This window comes from Hyaloscypha bicolor (genome assembly GCF_002865645.1).
Source record: "Hyaloscypha bicolor E unplaced genomic scaffold K444scaffold_17, whole genome shotgun sequence".
Classification (NCBI taxonomy): Eukaryota; Fungi; Ascomycota; class Leotiomycetes; order Helotiales; family Hyaloscyphaceae; genus Hyaloscypha; species Hyaloscypha bicolor.
In genome coordinates, this window is record NW_020194519.1 from 19,956 (window position 1) to 41,848 (window position 21,893).

A 21,893-nucleotide genomic window follows, 5' to 3' on the forward strand; every position below is an offset into this window, starting at 1 on the left:
ATTTTATAGTATATTTAATTATAGAAAAATATATCTAATAATAGCTAAATAAATAATTAAGTTATAAATTATAATTATTAATTTTTTTTCTTTATTTTATTATATTATTATTAAGGTTAAATAAACTTTTAGCTAGGTATTAGATAAAACTAGGAATAATATATATAAGAATTTAAGAAAACTAATAATCTAATAAATAATATTATTTATAAATATATTTTCTAAATAGGCTATAACTTATTCTAGATTAATAAAGTTATTATAATTACTATTATTTATAAATAGAATTTTATATAATTATTTAAATATCTTTTAATATTAATTAAGTATTTCTATTTTCTTTCTATTTTTCCTGTTTTTTATACTAATATTATATAAATACTATAAATTCTATATAAATATAATATATTTATTATTAGCCTAGACTAATATTATTATATAAATTTAATAAATTAGGCTATTTCTAGGTAAAATCTTCGAGCCTACTAGGGAAGCAAACCTGGAATGCCTCTATTAAATACAAATACTAATACCTATACCCACATCCATACCCAATACCTAATACCAAATACCCACATTATACCTACACCCCAGGAGTTTCAAGGTACACCCTCCCTGAAGTTATTAGACGATGGCGACCCGTCTCAAGAAGCATCCTGCATCGCCCCCAAAAGCCACCGCGGCTCGCGACTCTGCTGTTGTACTGGCATTTATCGTGCTTCGACCTCCTTCTACCCCGACACCCCTCCTGCCAGCGACGCAGGGCCTGGGTCTCCCTTAGCAGACTCGACCAAGGAAGAAAGGACTCCACAACCAGTCAAGCGGATACAGACGCAAGAGAAGCTTGAGAAATTCATTGCAAATACTGGAGCCGCTCTCATCCAGCTCGTCAATAATCATTGGGAACGACTTGCCGCTGGCCTGAAGGTGCAAGAGCTTCACGGCGACCCTTTCAGTAGCGACAAGCGGCTACGGCGAGTATATCATTACCACGAGCTCCGGAGGCTGAGAGTGGAGACAGAGCTGCACTGGTTGCGGCGGGCACTATCGCTAATCAGGAACCTCCGCGACTTCCAGGAATATCTGGAAGAGAACGGCTACCGTCCTTCAGACACCTCCAATCATCGGCTTCGTCATGCCTACCTGGTATATATATCTATGCTACTGGCTTCAGCTCATCCGCCTTAAACATGGGCGATATCAAGATAGCTCTCAAGGAAGATCTCCGATATGCTGTCCGCTGGATGATCTTTATTAACGCCCTAGGTCTCGGTGCTGTCCTTATCGGCGGTAAAGCCGTTGCGAAACTCGTATAGGCAAGTCCAGCAGCGAACGGCTCTCCTTATTGACTCTGTTTAGGTATAAGACATCAGGAAACAATAATAATAATCTCGACTGGCTCGCTACTCAGATTAAGCAGTGCCCCATAACTGATTTCCGGGCTCTCTGTGGCATCTTTAATATAGTGATGGCTAATCTCTTGTAGTACTACCAAGTAAAGGATCCTCTTAACAAGCTCGAACTCATGGCAAAGATCGAGGCCGTCGGTAGCGCGTCTGGGCAGGAGGTCTGTATTATGACCCAAATTGATTCGAGGCTATGTAGTAAAATCGAAACGAGCAAGATATGTCACGAGAGGAGAGATTAGCTTTCATTTCTTATAGTAGCTCTGTATTCGAATCCATTATAATTTTGACCTCTTCGCAGCTCACTATCAGGATCCCGTATGCTCCTACGACCCACAATGGTCCCAGGAAACTTGCTCCCGGGACTATAGGGCTTCCTGGGAATAGTGATCCCATGACACCCCGCTGTCCCGGGATACTCACTGGTCTCAGGAGCCGGCAAAGTTAAGCATCAGGTGCCTAACACCAATTCCTTAAAATTCTTTCCTTCCTCCTTATTCTTCCGAGCCAAAATTCTCTCTGCTTTTTTGAAAAGGCGCTTCTCGATATCTTCTGGTATTATGTTCTTTGGGAGAGGATAGGCAGTTTGCTAAAAGTCAAGTATTAGCACTCGTGTATTCAAGCAAATCGTCGCTTTCCTTACTATCTCTGCCATAGATAGCGGCCACGATATATGGACCTTGAATTTGTATATAGTACATAGATAGCGGTATAAAGTATCGGGAATACAAGGCATTATTTTATAAAGGCCACTAAATGCCCTATAAGGTCTTACTTTAATCTCCCTATAGCTATTCCTGGTTTCCTATAAGCCCTGTAAGGGTCCCCTGAAAGTGTGGCTTACCCCGCTATTGCTTGATAAGCCTCTGATTTTAATTATTTTTTAATAACTTTAATTCTAATATATAGTAATTTTCTCTTCCCTCTTTTTCCTTCCTTCTTTATACTTATTGCCCCCTTCTAAACGAATTATCTCTTTTACGTAATGAGGAATTACCTTAATTTACTCCTGAATCTTACTTTGGGATAAGTCTTACTAGTACTTCTCCCACCTTGCTTTAAGCTTCTTTCTATTAGTTATTAGCCCCCGCTTTATTATTTCCTTTTTTATATAGAACCAAGCCTTCTCAATTATATTAAGATTAGGTAAGTTTGCTAGCCAGAGCATTTTCATAATTCTCTATAAGCTATAAATTACTTCTTGGTAATAAGATTTATATACTAGTATATTATTCTCCTAAATAATTATATTAGGTTAATTCTTTTGGTATTCCCTTATAAAGGACAAAAGCTTCTTAGCAAGGATTTTCTTTTAATATCTATACTAATTAATTCCGCCTTAACTATTCTTTACTATAAATATACTAGTAGCCTTATTATACTTCCAAGTTTTTCATATCTCTCTAGAAGCTTATTCATATACCTTAATCTAATCCCTTAGCTACTTCCTTTACTTCTTTTCCCACTTCTATTTATTCGCCTTTTTAATTAATGAATTCCTTATATCCAAATTAGCTTTTTTCTCTTTCTTCTCTTAAGAAGTCTCCTTCTCCTATATATGGCAAGGCCCCTTCTTATTATATGAAAACGATTCCCAGAATATAAATTCAGAAAAGCCTTTCTAATATTATTTTATATAATACTTATTATATACTTCTTTAGGTAATCTCTATACTTTTCTCTTTCCTCTTATACCTCCTAATTATACTATAGTTTCGTCCGTAAAAATAATATTCTTCTACTTCTTAAGTATCTAATACTCTCTTTCCAAATACTAAGCTAATTACTCTACTATATTTAGCTTATTTAAACCAGGTTTAATAGTTAATTTATATTAAGAGTAGCCTATATATATAAGAACCTTCCAAATTATTCTTGGTATAATCTCATAACCCCGCTTTCTTACTTCTTTTGTAATTATGATATAAGAAAAGCCTCTTATAGTAGAATTTTGAAGAATAACTTTCAAAACATACTTAATTACCTCAGAGGAAATTACAAGTTAACCAGATCTTGGTATATTAAGTATATAAGAGACCTCCAAAGGCATATTCTTGTTCTCTACCCATCTATACTCTCTAGCCATAGCTATAAGTCAATAAAGAGCTGTTTTGGGTACTCCTATAGCTTCTCTGATTTGTCCTAAAGACTTCTTGTCCTTAAGCATATAAATAGCCTTGATTCTGGTACTAGTAGAGTGCTCTTTGGGCCCAAGAGTAGCAAGTATAAAAGCAGTTAACGAAGCGGGTAATAGAAGGGCTGGTTCAGCTAAATCATTGTCTAAATCGTCCGAATCTGATAGTAAATTATATTACGCATCCTCTTTATCTTCGGTATACTTATTAGAGCGTTCGTCATCTAACGAATCAGGAGGAGAGGAGAGCTCTGATTAGCCATCTAATAAGTCAGGGAAGTCAAATAAACCTCCAAAAGTAGCCATAATAATGGCTAAAGTAAAGCAAAAGGTATTAAGTATTTTTCTAATTAATTAGAATTAGAATTCAGAACGAAGTATATATAGAGAGATGTGTATTAGGGCTAATTACCCCCCCTTTACTCGCTACTAATTAGTGGACTCGCCTATATTTATAGGCGTTTGGGGGCGTTCAGTACCTGTCAAGCTGCATAAGCCTATATTAAGCCTTCAGGGCACTTTTAGTAAGCTTATAGGGGCTTACAGGGGACTAGGACTAGCTACAGGGAGATTAAAGTAAGACCTTACAGGGCATTTAGTGGCCTTCATAAAATAATGCCCTGTATTCCCGATACTTTATGCCGCGATCTCCGTATATCGACCATGCTTACAAATGGTCAAAGCTACGCCGACGCCATCGAATTTCCCTAGTTCGTAAGCTTTCGTAATCAAAGTCTCTATTCTCCTGTTTATTCCCTCGTTCTTTCTCTTTCTTCTTTTCCCCTCGTTGTTTCTTTCAATCTTTGGAGTATCCATTAATACCAAAAAGTGATCTGCCCAGGGTAATTTTGATTCGAGCATTAAACCTAAGGCGTTTGAGAGTTGTCTATTATTTAGACCCTCTATTCGGATGGCGGTCTTTGAGGACTTTCGAACGGTAGCCAGCAGGGGTATAGGAACCGATTTTGAGTCCATGGTTGCACAGCGAGGGGCTTGAATCGATTCCCTCTAAATCGGTGGTAGGGAGCCGTATTCGAACCCTCAATCCTCCAAAATCTTAGCCGAAGGAAAGGCTTAACCGGGCGATGGAGGGCCTGAATCGGCCCCCTTGAATCCAAGTGGTGGGGAGCCAGATTCGGACCCCTTCAGATCTAAAAATAGGCTGAAGCTCTATAAGCCCCTTTACAATGCCACTTTGTCCTCACTATATGCGATTCTGCTTAGTCCTTGTTCTTAGAAATGAAATTTTCTAACCAAAATTAGGCTTTGTTAGTGTGGTAGGAACCTCGGTCGCCACCATGTTAGATTTCAATGTTCTTGCTACACAGCTTCATTCAGCTTCTCCCACCGGTACCAATTCAGCTCAATACACGCCTGTCAACACCGCAAAGAGAACTTGCCCTACCGTCGACTCCCACTGGCAGGTTGCACCCACGGGACTTCCGCTGACCCCAAGCCGAGACTGGTGCAGCTGCATGGTGAGCACACTCAGCTGTCAAGCAAAGAGCACCCTGACCGACGGTGAAATATCTTTCAACTTCGGTTGGATCTGCGGCGGGGACGGATTCGGTTCTTGTAAAGGATTTACACCCGACACAACCACCGGCAGCTATCCTGATTGGGGGATATGTAATCCTATCGATAAACTCTCGCTGGCTTTCAATGCGCTATATCAGCATTACGGCTCTCAAGCCTCGGCGTGCGACTTCACTGGTAATGCTACCCTGATGACGCCTACCAAATCGATGGCCGCTTGTGCTCCTCTTCTTAATGTCACGGTTGCAGCAGGAACATCTACTGGTGGTACGGCCGGACCGGCGGCAACTACTGCTTCAGCTTCAGGCTCAACTAAGACTTCAAACAGCCCTACCGCCTCCGGTGCGAAGAAAAGCTCCGCTGCTCATGTTGGCCTTACTCCGCCGTTTTCGTTTATAGTCAAAGGTGCAGGAATATATATACTTGGCTTAATAATTATAGCTGGTAAAATATTTATATTATAATAAGCTTTTCAGATTATAAAAGCAGTAGTTATGCCCAAATATGAAATTTATAACAGAAAAGCGCCGAAGCTATTTGAAGAGTTAATACCCTTCTATGGGATAATAGCTAATTGCAAGATGTTCATGGACTAGTGAATGCTAATAAACAAAATCTATTATATATCTCCTCATCAATGTCGTATAGTCTGCCTCAGCACAATATCTCCCCATCTGTCAGAAGGCCGCCAAGGGCAAACACGGGATCGTGGGGATCGGTGCAGTGGAATATCCTAAGTCTACAGTCGGTCCGACCCAAACACGACAAAACGGTCGCTCTTTTACGCCCATAATAACTTTTCAACCACAACCCTAATTAATTTATACTAAGTGATGCGATTATAGAATAGAACCAGGCGAAAAATACCTATTAATCAGATTTTTGATATAATTTGTGGTTCATTAATAATTAAGGCCTAAAGTGTACGGACCCTTTTTACTTTTTTGATTTTTCATTATATAAAGCGCAAAAATATTTGCTCGCTAAGGTCACGTGATCCCGGACTTCAGGGAGAGATCGCGGCATCTCACCAGCCTTATTATTAATAAAATAATAATAATTAAGCCCTATAAGCTTAATGGAACCTTTCTAAGTACTAAATATAGCTTTTTCTGGTACCATATATATTATATATATAGTGGGGCTATAATTATATAGGTTTCAAGCTTACTTTTAGCTAAACTAAATCTATAAACCTAGCTTCTTATTTAGCTACCTTCTTTCCCATCCTTTTGCATATTATCCCATTCGTCCATTACCTTTTTAGATATCGTTCTATAGCGTTTTTGCTTCTTTACGCACCAAGCAGCTTATTTAATACTCAATCCCTTCCAATATGCATCTATCCAGCGGAACGTACGGTTGCAAAACCTCCGTATAGTCTCAATCAAACAAGCTTCAAGTGCCTCTACTACCTTAACCTTAGTATCTGGGAAGCTAACCTTCTTTACTTGACGAAATCGAGTTTTGCTATACCCCTAGTATATCTCAATTAGGTTGATTTCGCAGTGGAACTTCGGTAGAAATACAGCCTTATGTCCCCGCTTTATAATAAGCTCTTTAATTTGACTCTTCTCCTCAAAGAAGTCTTTGTGATTCGAGAGTATACGAGCTAAACAGCACGTTTATTCAATAGCGGGAGGGTATTCAAGAGGTGCAGTATACTTAGTACCCTTTGGATACTTAAATCTTAAGCCAGGTATATTGCACCCTCGCTTAATAAGAATCTGTTCCATGCCCTTAGGCTCTCTTTCTCCATTCGGATTAAGTTACCAAAGTACTTATATAGTGCCCTGTAACCCCGGAATCATATACTCCGGTAGGAAATACGTATCCCTCCTATAGGGCTTGATATTACCCTTTTTAACCCCTCCTGGTATCTTGTTTATACCAAAGGCATTTAGTATACCTTCGCCATGCGAAGCATATATAGAAGACTAATCAAATATTAGAATAGCTATATAATTTGGGTACTTCTGTTCAAATATATCAAGTGTCCTAGTAAGCTGTACTAGTAGCTATTTTATATCCCACCAGGGATCTCCATTTGAGCCTGGATATGTAATTTAACGGGCATCCAAATCGGGGTCGTCCGGGATAAAAATGCCTTTATTATTTAGTACCCTAATACGTCCCTCAGGCCCCACGAATTCAGAATCGTGAATTAGCCTTCCTTTGCTCTTTCCTGGCATTTTTTGCTGACTATTTGCTAGCCAGAGGCTCTTTTTATAGTTAAAACCATAGAAATAGCTCTTATCGTGGAAGTATATTACATATACCTGAACTCCGATTGGGAGTAAAGGTTGAATCGTATGCCATATACCAGCTTTATCCTCCTCGTACTGGACTGTATATGATAAAAGCTCGTTTATTAATAGTAAAAATACCTCTTAATAATACTAAATCACATTAGGTCGTTCGTATCTATCCATATAAAGCCCTTTCTTAGTCTCATGGCAATAAAAGCCGAGCCTAGGGAGCCATAAGTAAGCTATGTTACGAGAGATTAGCCTTTTGATTATCGATAATAATCGAGGTAAAATCTTCTGATTAATGGTATTTAGGAAATCGTTTGGTAATATTATTCCAAGCTCTTGATTAATTAACCAAGTATGGCAAGCTAAAAAGACGTCCTCATTATCCAGATAGGAGGTACTATTTCTTTTACTACCCCTAGCCTCTAGTGGAATGCCATGCCACTGTTAATAGTAATTAAATAACCCCCTAATTCGCTGAGCTAGTGTCTTTCTATCATTAAAGCAGTGATTACTGGAAGCTACTAAGAGCAATGCATTAATTCTCCCTAGTCGATACTGCCCTGGTTTCAGGAGCTATTGGGTATATTGCCGGAGTAGGTATAAGTTAGCGATTATATAGGGAGTATATAAGTCTTTTATCTGTGCTAGCTTTATATCCACATTATTAAGGACTTCCTGATAAGTTATTCGTATGTCTAGAGCTTCGTTATCTCCGCAAGCGTTTCTAATAAGGGTATCCATAAGTAGCTCGTTTGTTCTATTATCTTTATCCTTAAGCCTTTACTCTTTTCTTAATTACATATCCCTAGGGATATTAATTGGCCCCTTAATAATGCCGAATTATAGCTTCTTTTATTTAAAAGACGGTACGATTATAGGGGTCTTAAGCCTAGTGACTTGAGTATCTTTTGCCCTCTGATCGTATATATGCTTTTATTGAGTTCTCAATGGCTTTGCTAATTCCTTTATTAATTTGGAGACATACGAGCCTCTAGAAGCTGGAAATAGTATTAGTATACTTATATTATAATATAAAGATAAGAAACTTACTAGTCTATACCGTAAGTCTTTGCTCTTGCTATGCGAATATAGGCTTCTCCAAAATAATCGTCTCATTACTACCAATAATAAGCTTTCGCTAAACCCAAAAGAGAGTCGAATCTTCAAGCTCTACTTCGTTACTTTGTTCAATATCTGATTTATCAGAATTATCCTCTATATTAGAGGGTTTCCCATGCCGTTCGTCAATGGTTACTTGGATTGCAGCTTCTTTAGCTATAGTAAGAACTGTAATTGAATCAAGAGTCGAATTAGCTCGCTTGCGTTTCTGAAGGCTTATAGAGGTAGCTATTGGAAGTATGCAAAAGGGGCACTTGATTGGATTTGTGGTTATTAAGATATTAATATAATTATAGAAGAGCGGTCAACTTAGGGGGGCAGTCACGTGATAGTTAAAGTAAAAAATGACCATACAAAGCGCAAAAATATTTGCTCGCTTAATTACATATATTATAACTTCCTTAGTAATAAAGATATTATAAATTTGAGACTATAGAATTGATTCCTAGTGTATATAGTATAGTTTTAATTAATATGATTTATTCTAATTAGTATGGTGGTGGTTTTTATTTTTTTTTGTCGTGTTTGGGTCGGACCGACTGTAGTACAGCAATTTAAAAGTGTCTTTGCATTGAGATGCCCCTGCCTTATCGACTTCTATTTCCCGTTTTATAATCCTCGAAAGCCTCTTCCCTTCTTTCTCTTCGATCGTCTCCTTAAGGTTATACTTTTACACTATGTCCCCTCTTCCTGTAGCACCTCAATCATCGAATCAAGGCCCTTAGACCTTGCTAATTCTAATAATCGTTCCTTCTTTTCTAAACCAACACCTCGCTCCAGTAACAACTTCACCATAGCCGTATGCTCGAGGAGCACCGCCGCTCTCAGCGCCGAGTAGCCTTGCCTGGGGAGGCTCAAGTCGACACCATGATCAATGAGCTTACGAACAATAGCCAGGCTACCTGCTTTTGCTGCGGTAACAATCGGGTTCCTACCCTGTACTCTTTCCTCATCGCCGCCGTAATTCGGGTTGGCCCCTCTCTCAAGCAGGAGGCCGACGATATCTTCATGGCATCCACGACACGCGCACTACACGCCAAGATTCCGGAGTTAGTTTGCTTCTGTGAGAAAATGTAGAATATGCAAAAGAGCGCAGAGAAACTAAGGCTTACACATAGAGGATTCCCCCAACGACCCATCGTACCCCTAATATCTGCGCCTTCATCGAGGAGATACCGCGTCATTTCGAGATTGCCTAGCCGAGCATGTTTCGTTAGATTAAAATTTAGCTCGTCGGGCTTTGCGAAGAAACTCTCGAAGTACTGGTACACCTCAATATCCCTCGTAGACCATTGGGCACAGCTCAGCGCATTGCCCGCACTCTCCTGGCGATCCATATTTCCAAATTGCTGGCCGGCAATATCAGTACTATCTGGCGTAGCGCGCGAGGGAGGATATGTAGCAAGACGGGCCAGCTTTATATCTCCCCGAATTGCAACTCCCATCAGCGAATCTCGTAGCCCTTTCTCATCATACTCAGGCAAGTTCTCTTGGAATAATTTCATCATATCAGCGTTCCCTGCCCACGCAGCAAGTCGCATGGGCGAGGAGAAAAGGTGGCTCTCACACGTGGGTCGATGGCCTTCTTGGAGCAATCTCTTAGCGAGAGGGATAAGATTTAGATATGCTGCAGCACATAGGAGGTCCAGTCCTGGACTTAACGGGTCCTTCTCTATTTTGGTATTTGTAGAAGGTTTCATTGCTTCGTGCAACGCAGGCCAGCAGAGCGTCTCTATCGTAGTCACTAGGTTGGCGTTGGCGCTGCTTTCTTCACATACACGCTCCGAGACTTGGTAGATGTTGAGAAAGCGACGCTGGTGAGGGCTAGTCTCGTTCTGGACTCTGTATACAAGATAGGAGTGAAAGAACGCACTGGCGCCATGGTTGTTCTGGATATACCAGTTCGGCGCAACGGCCTCTACGTAGAAGTCGTCTAGAAGTCGCGACTCAAAGAGTGCAGGCTGGATCTTGTGCGAGAATAACTCTAGACGCAACGATTAATTGGACGATATTTTACTAGGAAAGGAACGAACTTACTGCATACAAGTCTTAGTCTTAGACCTCTCTTAACTCCACGGGCGAGGATTGCTTGAACCAAGATTTTTTGGAGGAGTTCGGCTGGAAGATCCTGGAAGAGCATTGTGGGAGAAGTAGTGAATATAATTTAGTTCCGAATTTTTTCTTTCTTTTTTTCCCCAAAAGTTTGATGGGGAGTCGGGTTTGAATTTGGAGGGATATGGAACTTTATATGTGGTGGGGAGGCCATGCTCGGCTCGGGTAAAATGACAAACGAGCTGCAGGCCCCTGAATCACAGAATCCTGCTCCTGCGAGGCAGTGCACATCTCGGGTGACACAGTAAAGTTAAAATATCTTTGCTTATTTAGCCTCTCTGTTCTATTTGGATGTTGTTTATCTCTACGATTTACGATAAGCAGTGTGGGCTCCGATAAATTATCGATCGTAATTATTGATTAGTAATCGTTATCGGCTAATCAATCGATAAACGATTGATATCGATAATTATCGTCGATAAAAGTGGGCCCCAGCTATCAAGCGAGCCCTATTATATGAATATCTCGCTTTCTAGTTCAATTATAAACTGATTAGTATAAAGATTAGTATAAAAGTAGACTATTATTACTATACTATTATATTTCTATTTAATAGTCTATTATATAATATAGATAATATAATTATTGCTAATACTATTAATGTAATGGGGCTCGCTTAATGGCTGGGCCCGCTTTTATTAATAATTCCATTAATAAAAGTGGGCCCAGCCAGCATTAAGCGAGCCCATCGATAATTCCATCGATAAAAGTGGGCCCAGCCAGTATTAAGCGAGCCCATCGATAATTCCATCGATAAAAGTGGGCCCAGCCAGCCATTAAGCGAGCCCATTGATAATTCCATTGATAATAGTGGGTCCCAGGGCCTTGGCAATACTACAGGGCCACTACAGGGCCACTATAGGGCCAATACGCTATATTTATAGGCCTTAGACCGCCTTTACAGTACTAAATCTATTAATAATAGTGGGTCCAGGGCCTTAGTAGTACTACAGGGCTACTACAGGGCTAATGCGCTATATTTATAGGCCTTATACCGCCTTTACTAAATCGGAATTCTGCTATAGTAAAGAAAAGGTGGTATGAGGCCTATAAATATAGCGCATTGGCCCTGTAGTGGCCCTGTAGTATTGCCAAGGCCTTAGTTCGATAATTATCGTAATCGATGGTCGATTATCGATTATCGAAAAATTAGCGCGATTATCTAATCGGAGCTTATCGAGCTTATCGGAGCCCACACACACTAAGTAGAATTCTACCAGTCTTGGAAATATCCAGGAAGAAGGAAAGGCGGATCGGTATGACCAGTAGAATTCTACCAGTCTTGGAGGTATCCAGGAAGAAGGAAAGCGGGATCGGTATGACCAGTAGAATTCTACCAGTCTGGGAGGTATCCAGGAAGAAGGAAAGCGGGATCGCTATGACCAGTAGAATTCTACTAGTCTTAGAAATATCTGAGGAATTAGCGCCGGCTTTTGTAACACCATTAGAAATGGAGGAAAACCCGCACCCCAACCTTAGAAGAGCCAATCAAGATACAGAGAAAAAAAAATATTATGTTCTTTTCTTTGAAACGTGGTTGGCTATATATGCGCCGGCACAATGCTGTTCTCGACTAACAAGCATTTGCCATTCGCTTCCTGTCACTGCTACTGCAAGCGCGTGCCTGCAAACGCCAGCCAAACAAGAGACCTCACCCGGAATTGAATTCTATTTGCTCGTCAATTTTTCGTTCCTCGAAAGTAATAGGCGGCCCGTTCCCATACCTGTTGAAAATGCACGAGTCGCAAATCCGTATAGAGAACACTTTCCATTCTCAACTTCTCTAAACCCGGATTTCAGTATTTGGAAATGTTTGTCCAAGTATTCCTTTATAGATCTTTCGAAAATATATAAGCATAAACGGTTAACATGTCACATGACGTCACGTGTAACTTTTAATAAACTTTTGTTATAACTGCCGCAGTATTGTGCTAACCCAAATTAAGGTTAAGTAAATGGCAGTAGTACTAACCCAAATGGGGTTAGAGCACTGCCAACCCAAATTGGGATTGGGAGGAGATGGCAGCAGTGCCAACCCCGATTGGGATTGGGAAGTATTAACCCAGATTAGGATTGGGAGGAGAGTGGCAGCAGTGCCAACCTGGATTGGAATTACAGGAACATGGCAGTAGTGCCAACCCGGATTGGGATTGGGAGGATAGTGGCAGCAGTGCCAACCTGGATTGGAATTACAGGAACATGGCAGCAGTGCCAACCGGATTGGGATTGGGAGGAGAGTGGCAGCAGTGCCAACCCGGATTGGGATTAGAGGAACATGCCATAACCATAATCCAGTACCTTACTTTGGTACTCGGGGTAACAGTTCCAAAACATATTCTAGCAAGTTCTACGCTAGCAGGGAAATCATCCAATAGAATACCTGTATTCTGCTAAAATACTACCTTTCGAGGTAAAGCGGACATTTTATGTCTTGGAATTGTTACCCCTGATACGAAGTACGCTTTGATCCCATGTGATTAAGATTAGTCAGACGACGCTGGTCCCTGGTGGTCCTGTGCGAGGCAGAAGGTGAAGTTGGATTCAGACCTTGTATCCTAGGCAAAATTCAGGCGCTAATCATAAAATTGACTTCCTAGTTTCTGATTCTGATTTCAGATTTCAGATTTCAGATATCACTTTCCATTTTCAACTTCTCATAGCCGCGGGATCCTAACTTCCAATATTTGGGACATGTTTGTTCCAAGCATTCGTTGCAGATTTTCAGGCATTGGATACGTGAGCTTAGAATATTTAAAGAACCGTGTACCTCACTCTCTCAATCTTCAAAGAATAATCTCCCTCGTTATGGCTGTCAAACCACCCAAGAGAAGAAGCGAAAGATTAAGCAGACGGCAATCGATATTGGTTAATAAGGCCTATGACCTAGCAGAGTTCTGTAATGCTGACGTAGCCCTTATCATCCGTTCTCTTCGGACTGGGCGTTACTTCACGTATTATTCTATTAATCTCGCATCCTGGCTACCGACTAAAGAGCAAATCACAAGTCACTAGCCTTGCTTCTAAAGGTCTCAAGGGCGTAACTAACGGGAGTTTAGTAACTGTCATACCCAATACTAGTAAACCTCCTTCCGCATGATATAGAAGCAAAGCGTGCAAGTCTCAAGCATCATTCCATATCGGAGTAGGGCAGAGCGAAAGCTCAGGGCAGAGGAGGGGCTAGTAGATAGGGGTTAAGGGACGGTTTACCGGGCTAATGTTTGTGATATAAGTCAGATTATTAAAGCACAAAAAACTATAATGATTATATATATATACATCTCAAATAAATAGACCAATTGTCTCAAATAATAAACTGAGACCCCAATACGCTATAGAGACGAGATAATATTTAAGAACCCTAAAGGAAAGAGCTGGATAATAACCGTGGGAAATAAACAGCCCATGCCGCCGAGACCCCCGCAGAAAGCGCATTACCTTGGTATCTACTTGCGGCCCAAGTGATATGTGATCTGGTATTAATTCAAAATAACACGCCGTAAGACGGTTCCATAAAAGCGCTCTGCGTGGTTTAGGAGATATATCCGATACAAAAGCCTCATGTCGCAAACGCCACAGTCCATCTGCTACTGCGCCAACATCTTCTTAATGTGTCTGTTGTGAAAGTGCCTGCTAAGAGAACCAGGGGTCGTATAATTACGGATCCTCTCGCGTATCGCCAACTGCTAGTTTCCAAGATACAAGAAACACTTCGTCGGCCTCTTATGCGACATTACGGATGAGATCACCTGGCTCAGTACAACGTCGCGCTCCGACCGCGCCTGCCCTTCCGCCTCGATGATTATAGGAACACCGCTGCCGGTGGGCCTGCTACGCCAAATATAGAAATGAGACCTCTCCTCCTCTATACCGTAGTACGCCGGAGAGTTACCGTTCGCTATTAATTACCGGCTGCTCCTTCTTGAAGCGGTCGATAATCTTAACCAGGAATAGCCTCCGCTACTATACTATCTCGTTTTACAGGCGTCGACAAGCTCTCTAGTACTTCTCCTCTTGCGGGCTGCCTTCGGGAGCCCCCGAGAGTCAGTTAGTATACTAGGCTAACTTTATAATATACGGAAGGTACTTGACCGATACGGACTACTATAGTATTAACTTCTATAGCCACCGGGGATTAATTAACTGGCTTATTAAATACGCAAACCGCATTAGCTCCTTCTCCAGCTATATACTATAGTAGATCTTTAAAAGGTTAATATTAATCCTCTAATTAAGGTAGTATTTAAGGAAGGTATTAATACTAGAATACTAGAGAATAAGGTTTTATATAGAATTACTAATATCTATTATATTAAGTATCTCGTATTAGTATATATACCCGTATAAAAAGAATAGAAAAGAAGTATATATAACTCTTATTTAGCCCCTTAATAGCCGAGTTATAAAGATAATACGGCTTTATAATCTTAGTAAAGCCCGTAATCTGGCTGCCTTTCTTTATCCGGTATTATACTAAGTCTAATAAGAGCTAGAGCTTGTAAATAATACAGATATTATATATTTTATAAATGGCCTAATAGAAAATAAACTACTTATTAAGTATTTCCCGAAGTAGTAGCTATTACTTATTTAGTCTATTTAGGATATCGAGGCTATAGAATCTCTCTAGGAAATTAATACTTAGAAACTTAAAGGCTAGTATCTTAAAGAATATACCAAGTAAGAAAATATAGAAACTAAGGACAAGTATTAGATTAAAGATAATCTCGGAAATAGGAAAAGTATTACTTTACTATAATTAGTAGAACGGGATAAGGCTAGTTAATATACGGGAATTAGAGTCTTAGATTTATATATTTTTTATACTAAAATAACTCTTAGTATACTTGCTAGTTAGCTTAATAAAAAGTCGAGGCTAGTCTATATATGAATTCCGGATTAGGATTAGCTCGAGATATTAGAAGTAGAATTCTACTAGGGCCTCTAGTTAGTTACTTATAATACTTATAAGCTAGTAAAAGAGAATTAATTAGATTTAAAGCTAGCTAATTATAAAAATTATTTATATTATAACTAGAAATATATAAATAAACTTAGTAAAGTTCCTAATATATATTATTATACTCGACTATTTTATATTATTTAGACTTTTTTTCTTAGTTATAATCTTAATTATCTAGACTTTTATTAGTAATAGAATCCAAATCCCTAAATAGCTAGGAGAATTATAAGGGCTATTTAGATATAGCTTATATTTTAATTCTATTATTAGACTATTTTATTAATCTTTTTACTTATTTTAAGCTTATACTATAGCTAGTATTATTTCTAGAATATTTCTAATAAGCTTATATATCTAATACTAGATTATTTCTATTTTTTCTTTTTTTATTACTAGTTATAAATCTAGTATAAAAAGCTATAGAGAAACTAAGTATTAATTTTTTAGAAGTATTAGATTAGATTCTCTTTAATAAAAATATAGTATCTAGAATAATAAGATTAGTAAAAGGCCTTAGTACTAGTAATATATATATTTCTTTTACTTAATATAGTATTTCTTTATCTAGTTAAGCTAATCTTAAGTTTTTGAATTATATTACTATTACCGGAACTATTATATATTAAGGTTTATTATTTTAGTAAAATAATATTCGAGAAAGTATTATATTTTATTATTAAAAAGTAATATATTATTATCTAAATTATTATTAATTTCTAATAGGCTATTTATATTAGTAATATTTATAATATCTATTTTATTATTATTATTATTACTATAATTAAATAAGCTATTTATATTAGTATTTATTATATTATTAGTTTTATTATTTATAAATAAAAGATCTTTATTATATTATAATTAAGCTATAGTATATTAAAGAAAATATTAGTAAATAATAAGTAAGAAATAAAGAAATATTAAGTAATTTATAAAAGAACTCGAGAATAAAAAAAAGTATAAAATTAGTAAAAAAGAAAGGTTTTTAAAAATAAAAGTATAAAAATAAAGAAAAAAAGGTAAATAGTAAGAAATAATAAAAAGAAAGAATAAGAAAAGACTAAATAAGAAATAATAGAAATACTTAAATATATTTTAGGCTATAAATTAAAGAATTACTATTTTCGGGAAAATAATATTTTATTATATTTAGAAATAAAAAATAAAAATAAAAATAAAGAAAATAAATATAAGAAAAGTTTAAGTAATTATATTTAATATCTCAGGCTATATAGGGCTATAGGAGATATAGTAACTAGAGTTTAGGAAATATAGGAATAATAAGAAATTAGTTAGCTAGCTCTTAAAAGTAGTATTTAAATTCCCCGAATCTAGTAATTTATTAATTATCTTATTATATATAAAAGAAAAAAATAATATTATATTTTATTATTTTATTAATAAATTTAATATTATATAACTATAATAATAGTTATAGTTATAATATTTAGAATATTAAACTCTTATATTTATAAGCTTTTTTTTAGTTTAAAATTCTTAAATTAAAAACTATTTTATTTTATTTTCCAAATTTAGAAATCTAGTTTTATAATATAAATCTTATTTTATTTAAATATTTTTTAAATTAAAAAATATATTTTTATAAATAATATAGTTTTTTTATTATAAATTATATAAAAGAAAATAAAATAAAATAAATTATATATAATAATTTAATTAATAAATAAAATATATAATAATAAATTTATTTAAAACTTTTTTTTTAATTATAAAAAAAAGAAAATTTAAATTATTAATAAATATTTTCTTTTAATTATATTATTATTTTTAAAATTATAAACTAAAATAATAATTTTATAAATTTTTAATTTATTAAAGTTCTAAATTATTATTTATTTTAAATTACTTAAATAAACTATATTTATAAATATTAGTTTATTAGAATTATATAATATAATATATAATATATAAATTAGTAAAATTATTTTTATTTAAAAATAAAAAATATAATATTATAATATTAATATATAATTTCTAAATTTATTTAATTAAATAAAATATAAAATTATATAATTATATTTTTTAAATCTTATAATTATATATATAATTATTAAAAAAATAATTATACTAATATTAAATTCTTTTTAAAAATATAAAAAATAATAATTTTTTTTAATTATATATAAGTTCTTTAATTTAGTTTAATATTAGGTTTCTTAAATATTTTATATATTAATTTCTTATTTTAATTAATTTTTTTTTTATATTTAATTATATAATATTTATTAATTTTAATTTTATTATAAAATTAATAAAAATATATTATATTAATTATTATATATTTCTTTTAAATAATATTTAATTTAATAATATATTTATATAATAATTTTAAATTTATATAAATAATTAATAAAAATTATAAATTATATTATATAATTTTAAAACTAAACTATTTCTAATATTTCTTTTATATTTAAAAAATAGTATTATAAATTTCTAATATTAAATTTATTTTTTAATAATTTTTTAATAATTTTCTAAATTATTAATATAATATTTTAATATAATATTTTAATATAGCCTAAATTTAATTTTTATAAATAAAAAAAATAAAAAAAATATTTTTTTAATATTATTAAAAATATTTATAAATAATAAAATAAAATTTATTTTTAATTATATTAATTTTACTAATTTCTTTTATAATTAATTATAAAAAAAATTATTTAAAACTTTTATTAATAAGTTTTTTAAAAAACTAATTTTTTATTTAAATATAATTTTTAATTTAAAACCCAAAATTTGAAAAAAGCTAATTAATAATAATAAATATAATTCAAATTCGAATTTTAATATTAATAATAATATAATAATAGCTTTTTTAGTTTTATTTTTATTATTTATATATTATTTAATTTTATTAAATTAAATATTATAAATATAATATATATATTTTATAATATTTAGTTTTTTAAATATATTTTAAATATATTATATATATTTATAAAATATTTAAATATTTAGAAATTATAATATTAAAAATAATAATAATAATAATAAATTTAAATTTTTTAATTCTTTAATTTTTTTAATTTTTTAATTTTTTAATTTTTTAATTTTTTAATTTTTTAATTTTTATTTAATTTCTTTTCTTTTTTAAAAATTTTTTATAAATTATATATATAATTTATTATTTTTAATTATTTTTATTTCTTATTTTTATTTTTTATTTATTATTTTATTTAAAATTAAAAGTTTTTTTTTTTTAGAATTTTTTTTATATTTAAAAATAAGTTTTATTATTAAAATTAAAGCTATTTCTATTTTTATTTTTTTATTATAATTAAAAATAATATATAAATTAATAATATAATTTTATTTTTAATTAAAATCTAATTTATATTATTTTAATATATATATTAATAATTATAATTTATAATTAATTTATATTTAAATTATTAAATATATTAAATATTTATATATTTTTAATATTTTAGTTTTAGATTTAAAATATTATAATAGCTTTTTTTTTTTAAATATATTAAACTAATAATTTATTTTATAATTAGAAAAAAATATTTTTTTAAAAAATATAAAATTTTTTAAATATAATAAATAAATATAATAAAATTCTAATAAAACTAAAATTATAAAAAATTAAAATATTTATAAAATAAATTTATATTATTATTATAAAAAAGTATTTTTAAAAAAAACTTTCTAAAAAATTAAGTTTTAAATATTAAAATAATATATTATTTTATATAATTATTTAAATAAGATTAATATAACTAGAAATAAATATTTTAAAAATATATAATAAATTTAATAATATTAAATTAAATTATAATTTCTTTAATAATAATTAGATTTAAAATTATAGCTTTATTATTTTAGCTAAATATAATTAAATTTTTATAATTTTTATATAATATATAAATTATATAAAAAAATAATAAATATATATATTTATATAATTTAATAATATTAAAAATTTAATTTTAAAAAAATTTAATAAAAAATTTAATTTATATTTTAAATTTATATTTTATATTTTATTTTTAATTAAAAATAAATATAATTATTCTAAATAATAAATATTATATATATATAATAATTAATAAATTTTTATTTTATTATATAGTTTTAATAATATTAAATAAAAGTTTTTAATATAATAAATTAATATTTCTTTTTTTTAAAAAAACTTTAAAAATATTTAAATATTTCTAAAATATTAAATATAAAAATTTCTTAAAATTTTATAATTTTAATAAAGATTTAAAAATTTCTAATTTTAAAAATATTAAAAACTTTATTAATTTAAAAAATATAGTTTTATATAGTTTTTTATATAATATAATATAATAAGTTATATTTTATTAAAATTATTTTATTTTAATAATTTTAAAGTTTTAATTATATAATAAAAGCTAAAGTTTTTTTATATATAATTTATTTTTATAATTAAATATTTAAACTTTTATATAATATATATTATTTTATTTTATTTTATATAAGTTTTTATTTTATTATAATATTTTTTTTATATATTTTATAATAAATAATATAAAAATTAAACTTATAATTTTTTAATTTATAATTAAAATAATATTTTTATAAATTTAATAAATTATATTTAAAATAAAATTTATATTTTAATAAAATCTAAAGAAAACCTAAATATTATTTATAACCTTTTTATATAATTTTCGGAATTTATTCTTTTTTTTAAATAATTTTATAAATTAGAATTTATTAAATTAAAGTTTTTAAAAATTAAATTATTTTTATTAAATTTTATTATTTTAACTTTTTTTAACTTTTTTAAATTATTTAAAAATAAATATATATATATTTTTTAAAATATAAATTTTAATTAATTTTAAAACTAATTATTTAAATATATAATTTAGTAATTATTTTATTAATAAATTTGAAATATTTAAAATATATTAATTAAATAAGTCTTAAATTACTTTTAATAAATATTATTTTATTATAGTCTTTTTAATATTATAAGATTTATTTCTAAAAAAAAATATTTATTATAAATTTAAAATTAAAATCTAAAAATTATTTTTTTAGAAATATATAAAAGTTCTTTATTTTTTAAAAACTTTCTATAATATAAATTAAATATTTAAATCCTAAAAAGTTTTTTATATCTAAATTTATTTTTTAAATTTATTTTATTAAAAAAGAAATTTTTTATTTTTTTATTTTAAAAAATTCTTTTATAAAAATTATTAAAAAAAATAAGCTTATAAATAAAGTTTTTATAAAATATAATAAAATATAAAATAAGCTTTTATTATTATTTATATTAGAATTAATTTAATTAATTTCTTTTATAAAAATAAATTTAATAAAAAACTATATATTTTATATAATATTTATTAATAAATAATAAAATAATAAAATAAATTAATAAATTATAAAACTATAGTATTAAATTTAATATAAAACTAATTTCTATTTCTTTTATAAAACTTTAAAAAGCCTTTATTATATAGAAAGCTTTAATAATATATATATAATTAAAAACCTATAAGTCTAAAACCTATAATATAATTAATAATAATATAATAATATAAAAGAATTATTAATTTCTCTAATTAATATTTGAAGTTTATTATATATAATATAATTATAACTTTTATTTAATTATAAACTTTATTCTTTTATTTTAAACTTTAACTCTTAAATATATAATATATAATTATAATATTACGAATAAAATATATTAATTAGATTTTATATAGCTTATTTCTATTATTGTTTTTTAAAAGATAAAAAAGGCTAGTATAAGATATTTTACTTTCCGGAATAATTTACTTTCCGGAATAACTTGCTTTCTGGAATAACTTACTTTCCCCGAGTAAAAAGAAGAGCTCCTTTAGTATAATATTAAGTCTAACTATTAAAAAAAAGAAATTACCTAATAACTACCCAAATAAGAAATACTAAAAGATTTATAATTTCCCTAATATATTCGGAAAATTCCAAATATTTTTAGGATAACTATAATTAAGTTATAGATTATAATTATTAATTCTTTTTCTTTATTTTTTTATATTATTATTAAGGTTAAGTAAACTTTTAGCCGGATATTAGATAAAACTAGGGGTAGTATATATAAGTATTTGAGAAAACTAATATTATAATAAATAATACTATTTATAGGTATTCTTCCTAAATAGGCTATAACTTACTCTGGATTAATAGAGTTACTATAATTACTATTACTTATAGATAGAATTTCATATAATTATCTAAATATCTCTTAATATTAATTAAGTATCTCTATTTTCTCTCTGTTTTTCCTATTTTTTATACTAATATTATATAAATACTATAAATTCTATATAAATATAATATATTTATTATTAGCCCAGACTAATATT

At 31.0% G+C, this 21,893-nt stretch overlaps 5 protein-coding genes across 5 annotated transcripts; 3 read left to right on the forward strand and 2 right to left on the reverse strand.

Annotated features, from left to right (window-relative positions):
- Nucleotides 1-504: 504 nt before the first annotated feature.
- Nucleotides 505-1,854, forward strand: K444DRAFT_625282 (uncharacterized protein; the record flags this gene model as incomplete). The annotated part of the gene is made up of 3 exons (XM_024882507.1): nt 505-1,146; nt 1,487-1,567; nt 1,708-1,854. 3 exons carry the CDS (start codon nt 505-507, stop codon nt 1,852-1,854), a joined length of 870 nt encoding a protein of 289 aa, XP_024741515.1.
- A 2,948-nt stretch (nt 1,855-4,802) lies between these two features.
- On the forward strand, nt 4,803-5,540 carry K444DRAFT_519584 (carbohydrate-binding module family 43 protein; the record flags this gene model as incomplete). The annotated part of the gene is made up of 1 exon (XM_024873965.1): nt 4,803-5,540. A coding segment is annotated over one exon (738 nt), but the record flags the coding sequence as incomplete, so codon positions are not given.
- Nucleotides 5,541-7,142: 1,602 nt separating this feature from the next.
- K444DRAFT_519913 (uncharacterized protein) lies at nt 7,143-7,721 on the reverse strand (the record flags this gene model as incomplete). Its single annotated transcript, XM_024873999.1, has 2 exons — nt 7,143-7,463; nt 7,485-7,721. Coding segments are annotated over 2 exons (558 nt in total), but the record flags the coding sequence as incomplete, so codon positions are not given.
- Nucleotides 7,722-8,955: 1,234 nt separating this feature from the next.
- On the reverse strand, nt 8,956-10,642 carry K444DRAFT_659890 (ankyrin). The gene is made up of 3 exons (XM_024886401.1): nt 10,491-10,642; nt 9,566-10,437; nt 8,956-9,482 (listed from the first exon to the last, which is right to left on the reverse strand). The coding sequence occupies exons 1-3, from the start codon at nt 10,591-10,593 to the stop codon at nt 9,129-9,131; spliced, it is 1,329 nt and encodes a 442-aa protein (XP_024741518.1). The 5' UTR covers nt 10,594-10,642; the 3' UTR covers nt 8,956-9,128.
- A 2,743-nt stretch (nt 10,643-13,385) lies between these two features.
- On the forward strand, nt 13,386-13,565 carry K444DRAFT_486786 (uncharacterized protein; the record flags this gene model as incomplete). The annotated part of the gene is made up of 1 exon (XM_024873125.1): nt 13,386-13,565. A coding segment is annotated over one exon (180 nt), but the record flags the coding sequence as incomplete, so codon positions are not given.
- Between the last annotated feature and the right edge of the window lie 8,328 nt (nt 13,566-21,893).

What these genes read in the sequence shown, in the direction of transcription:
- K444DRAFT_659890 (XM_024886401.1), bottom strand. Translation starts at nt 10,593, where the DNA reads ATGCTCTTCCAGGATCTTCCAGCCGAACTCCTCCAAAAAATCTTGGTT. An exon ending in AAGACTAAGACTTGTATGCA is followed by an intron (nt 10,438 to 10,490) that starts GTAAGTTCGTTC and finishes CGTTGCGTCTAG; the next exon opens with AGTTATTCTCGCACAAGATC. An exon ending in GTTGGGGGAATCCTCTATGT is followed by an intron (nt 9,483 to 9,565) that starts GTAAGCCTTAGT and finishes CTTGGCGTGTAG; the next exon opens with TGCGCGTGTCGTGGATGCCA.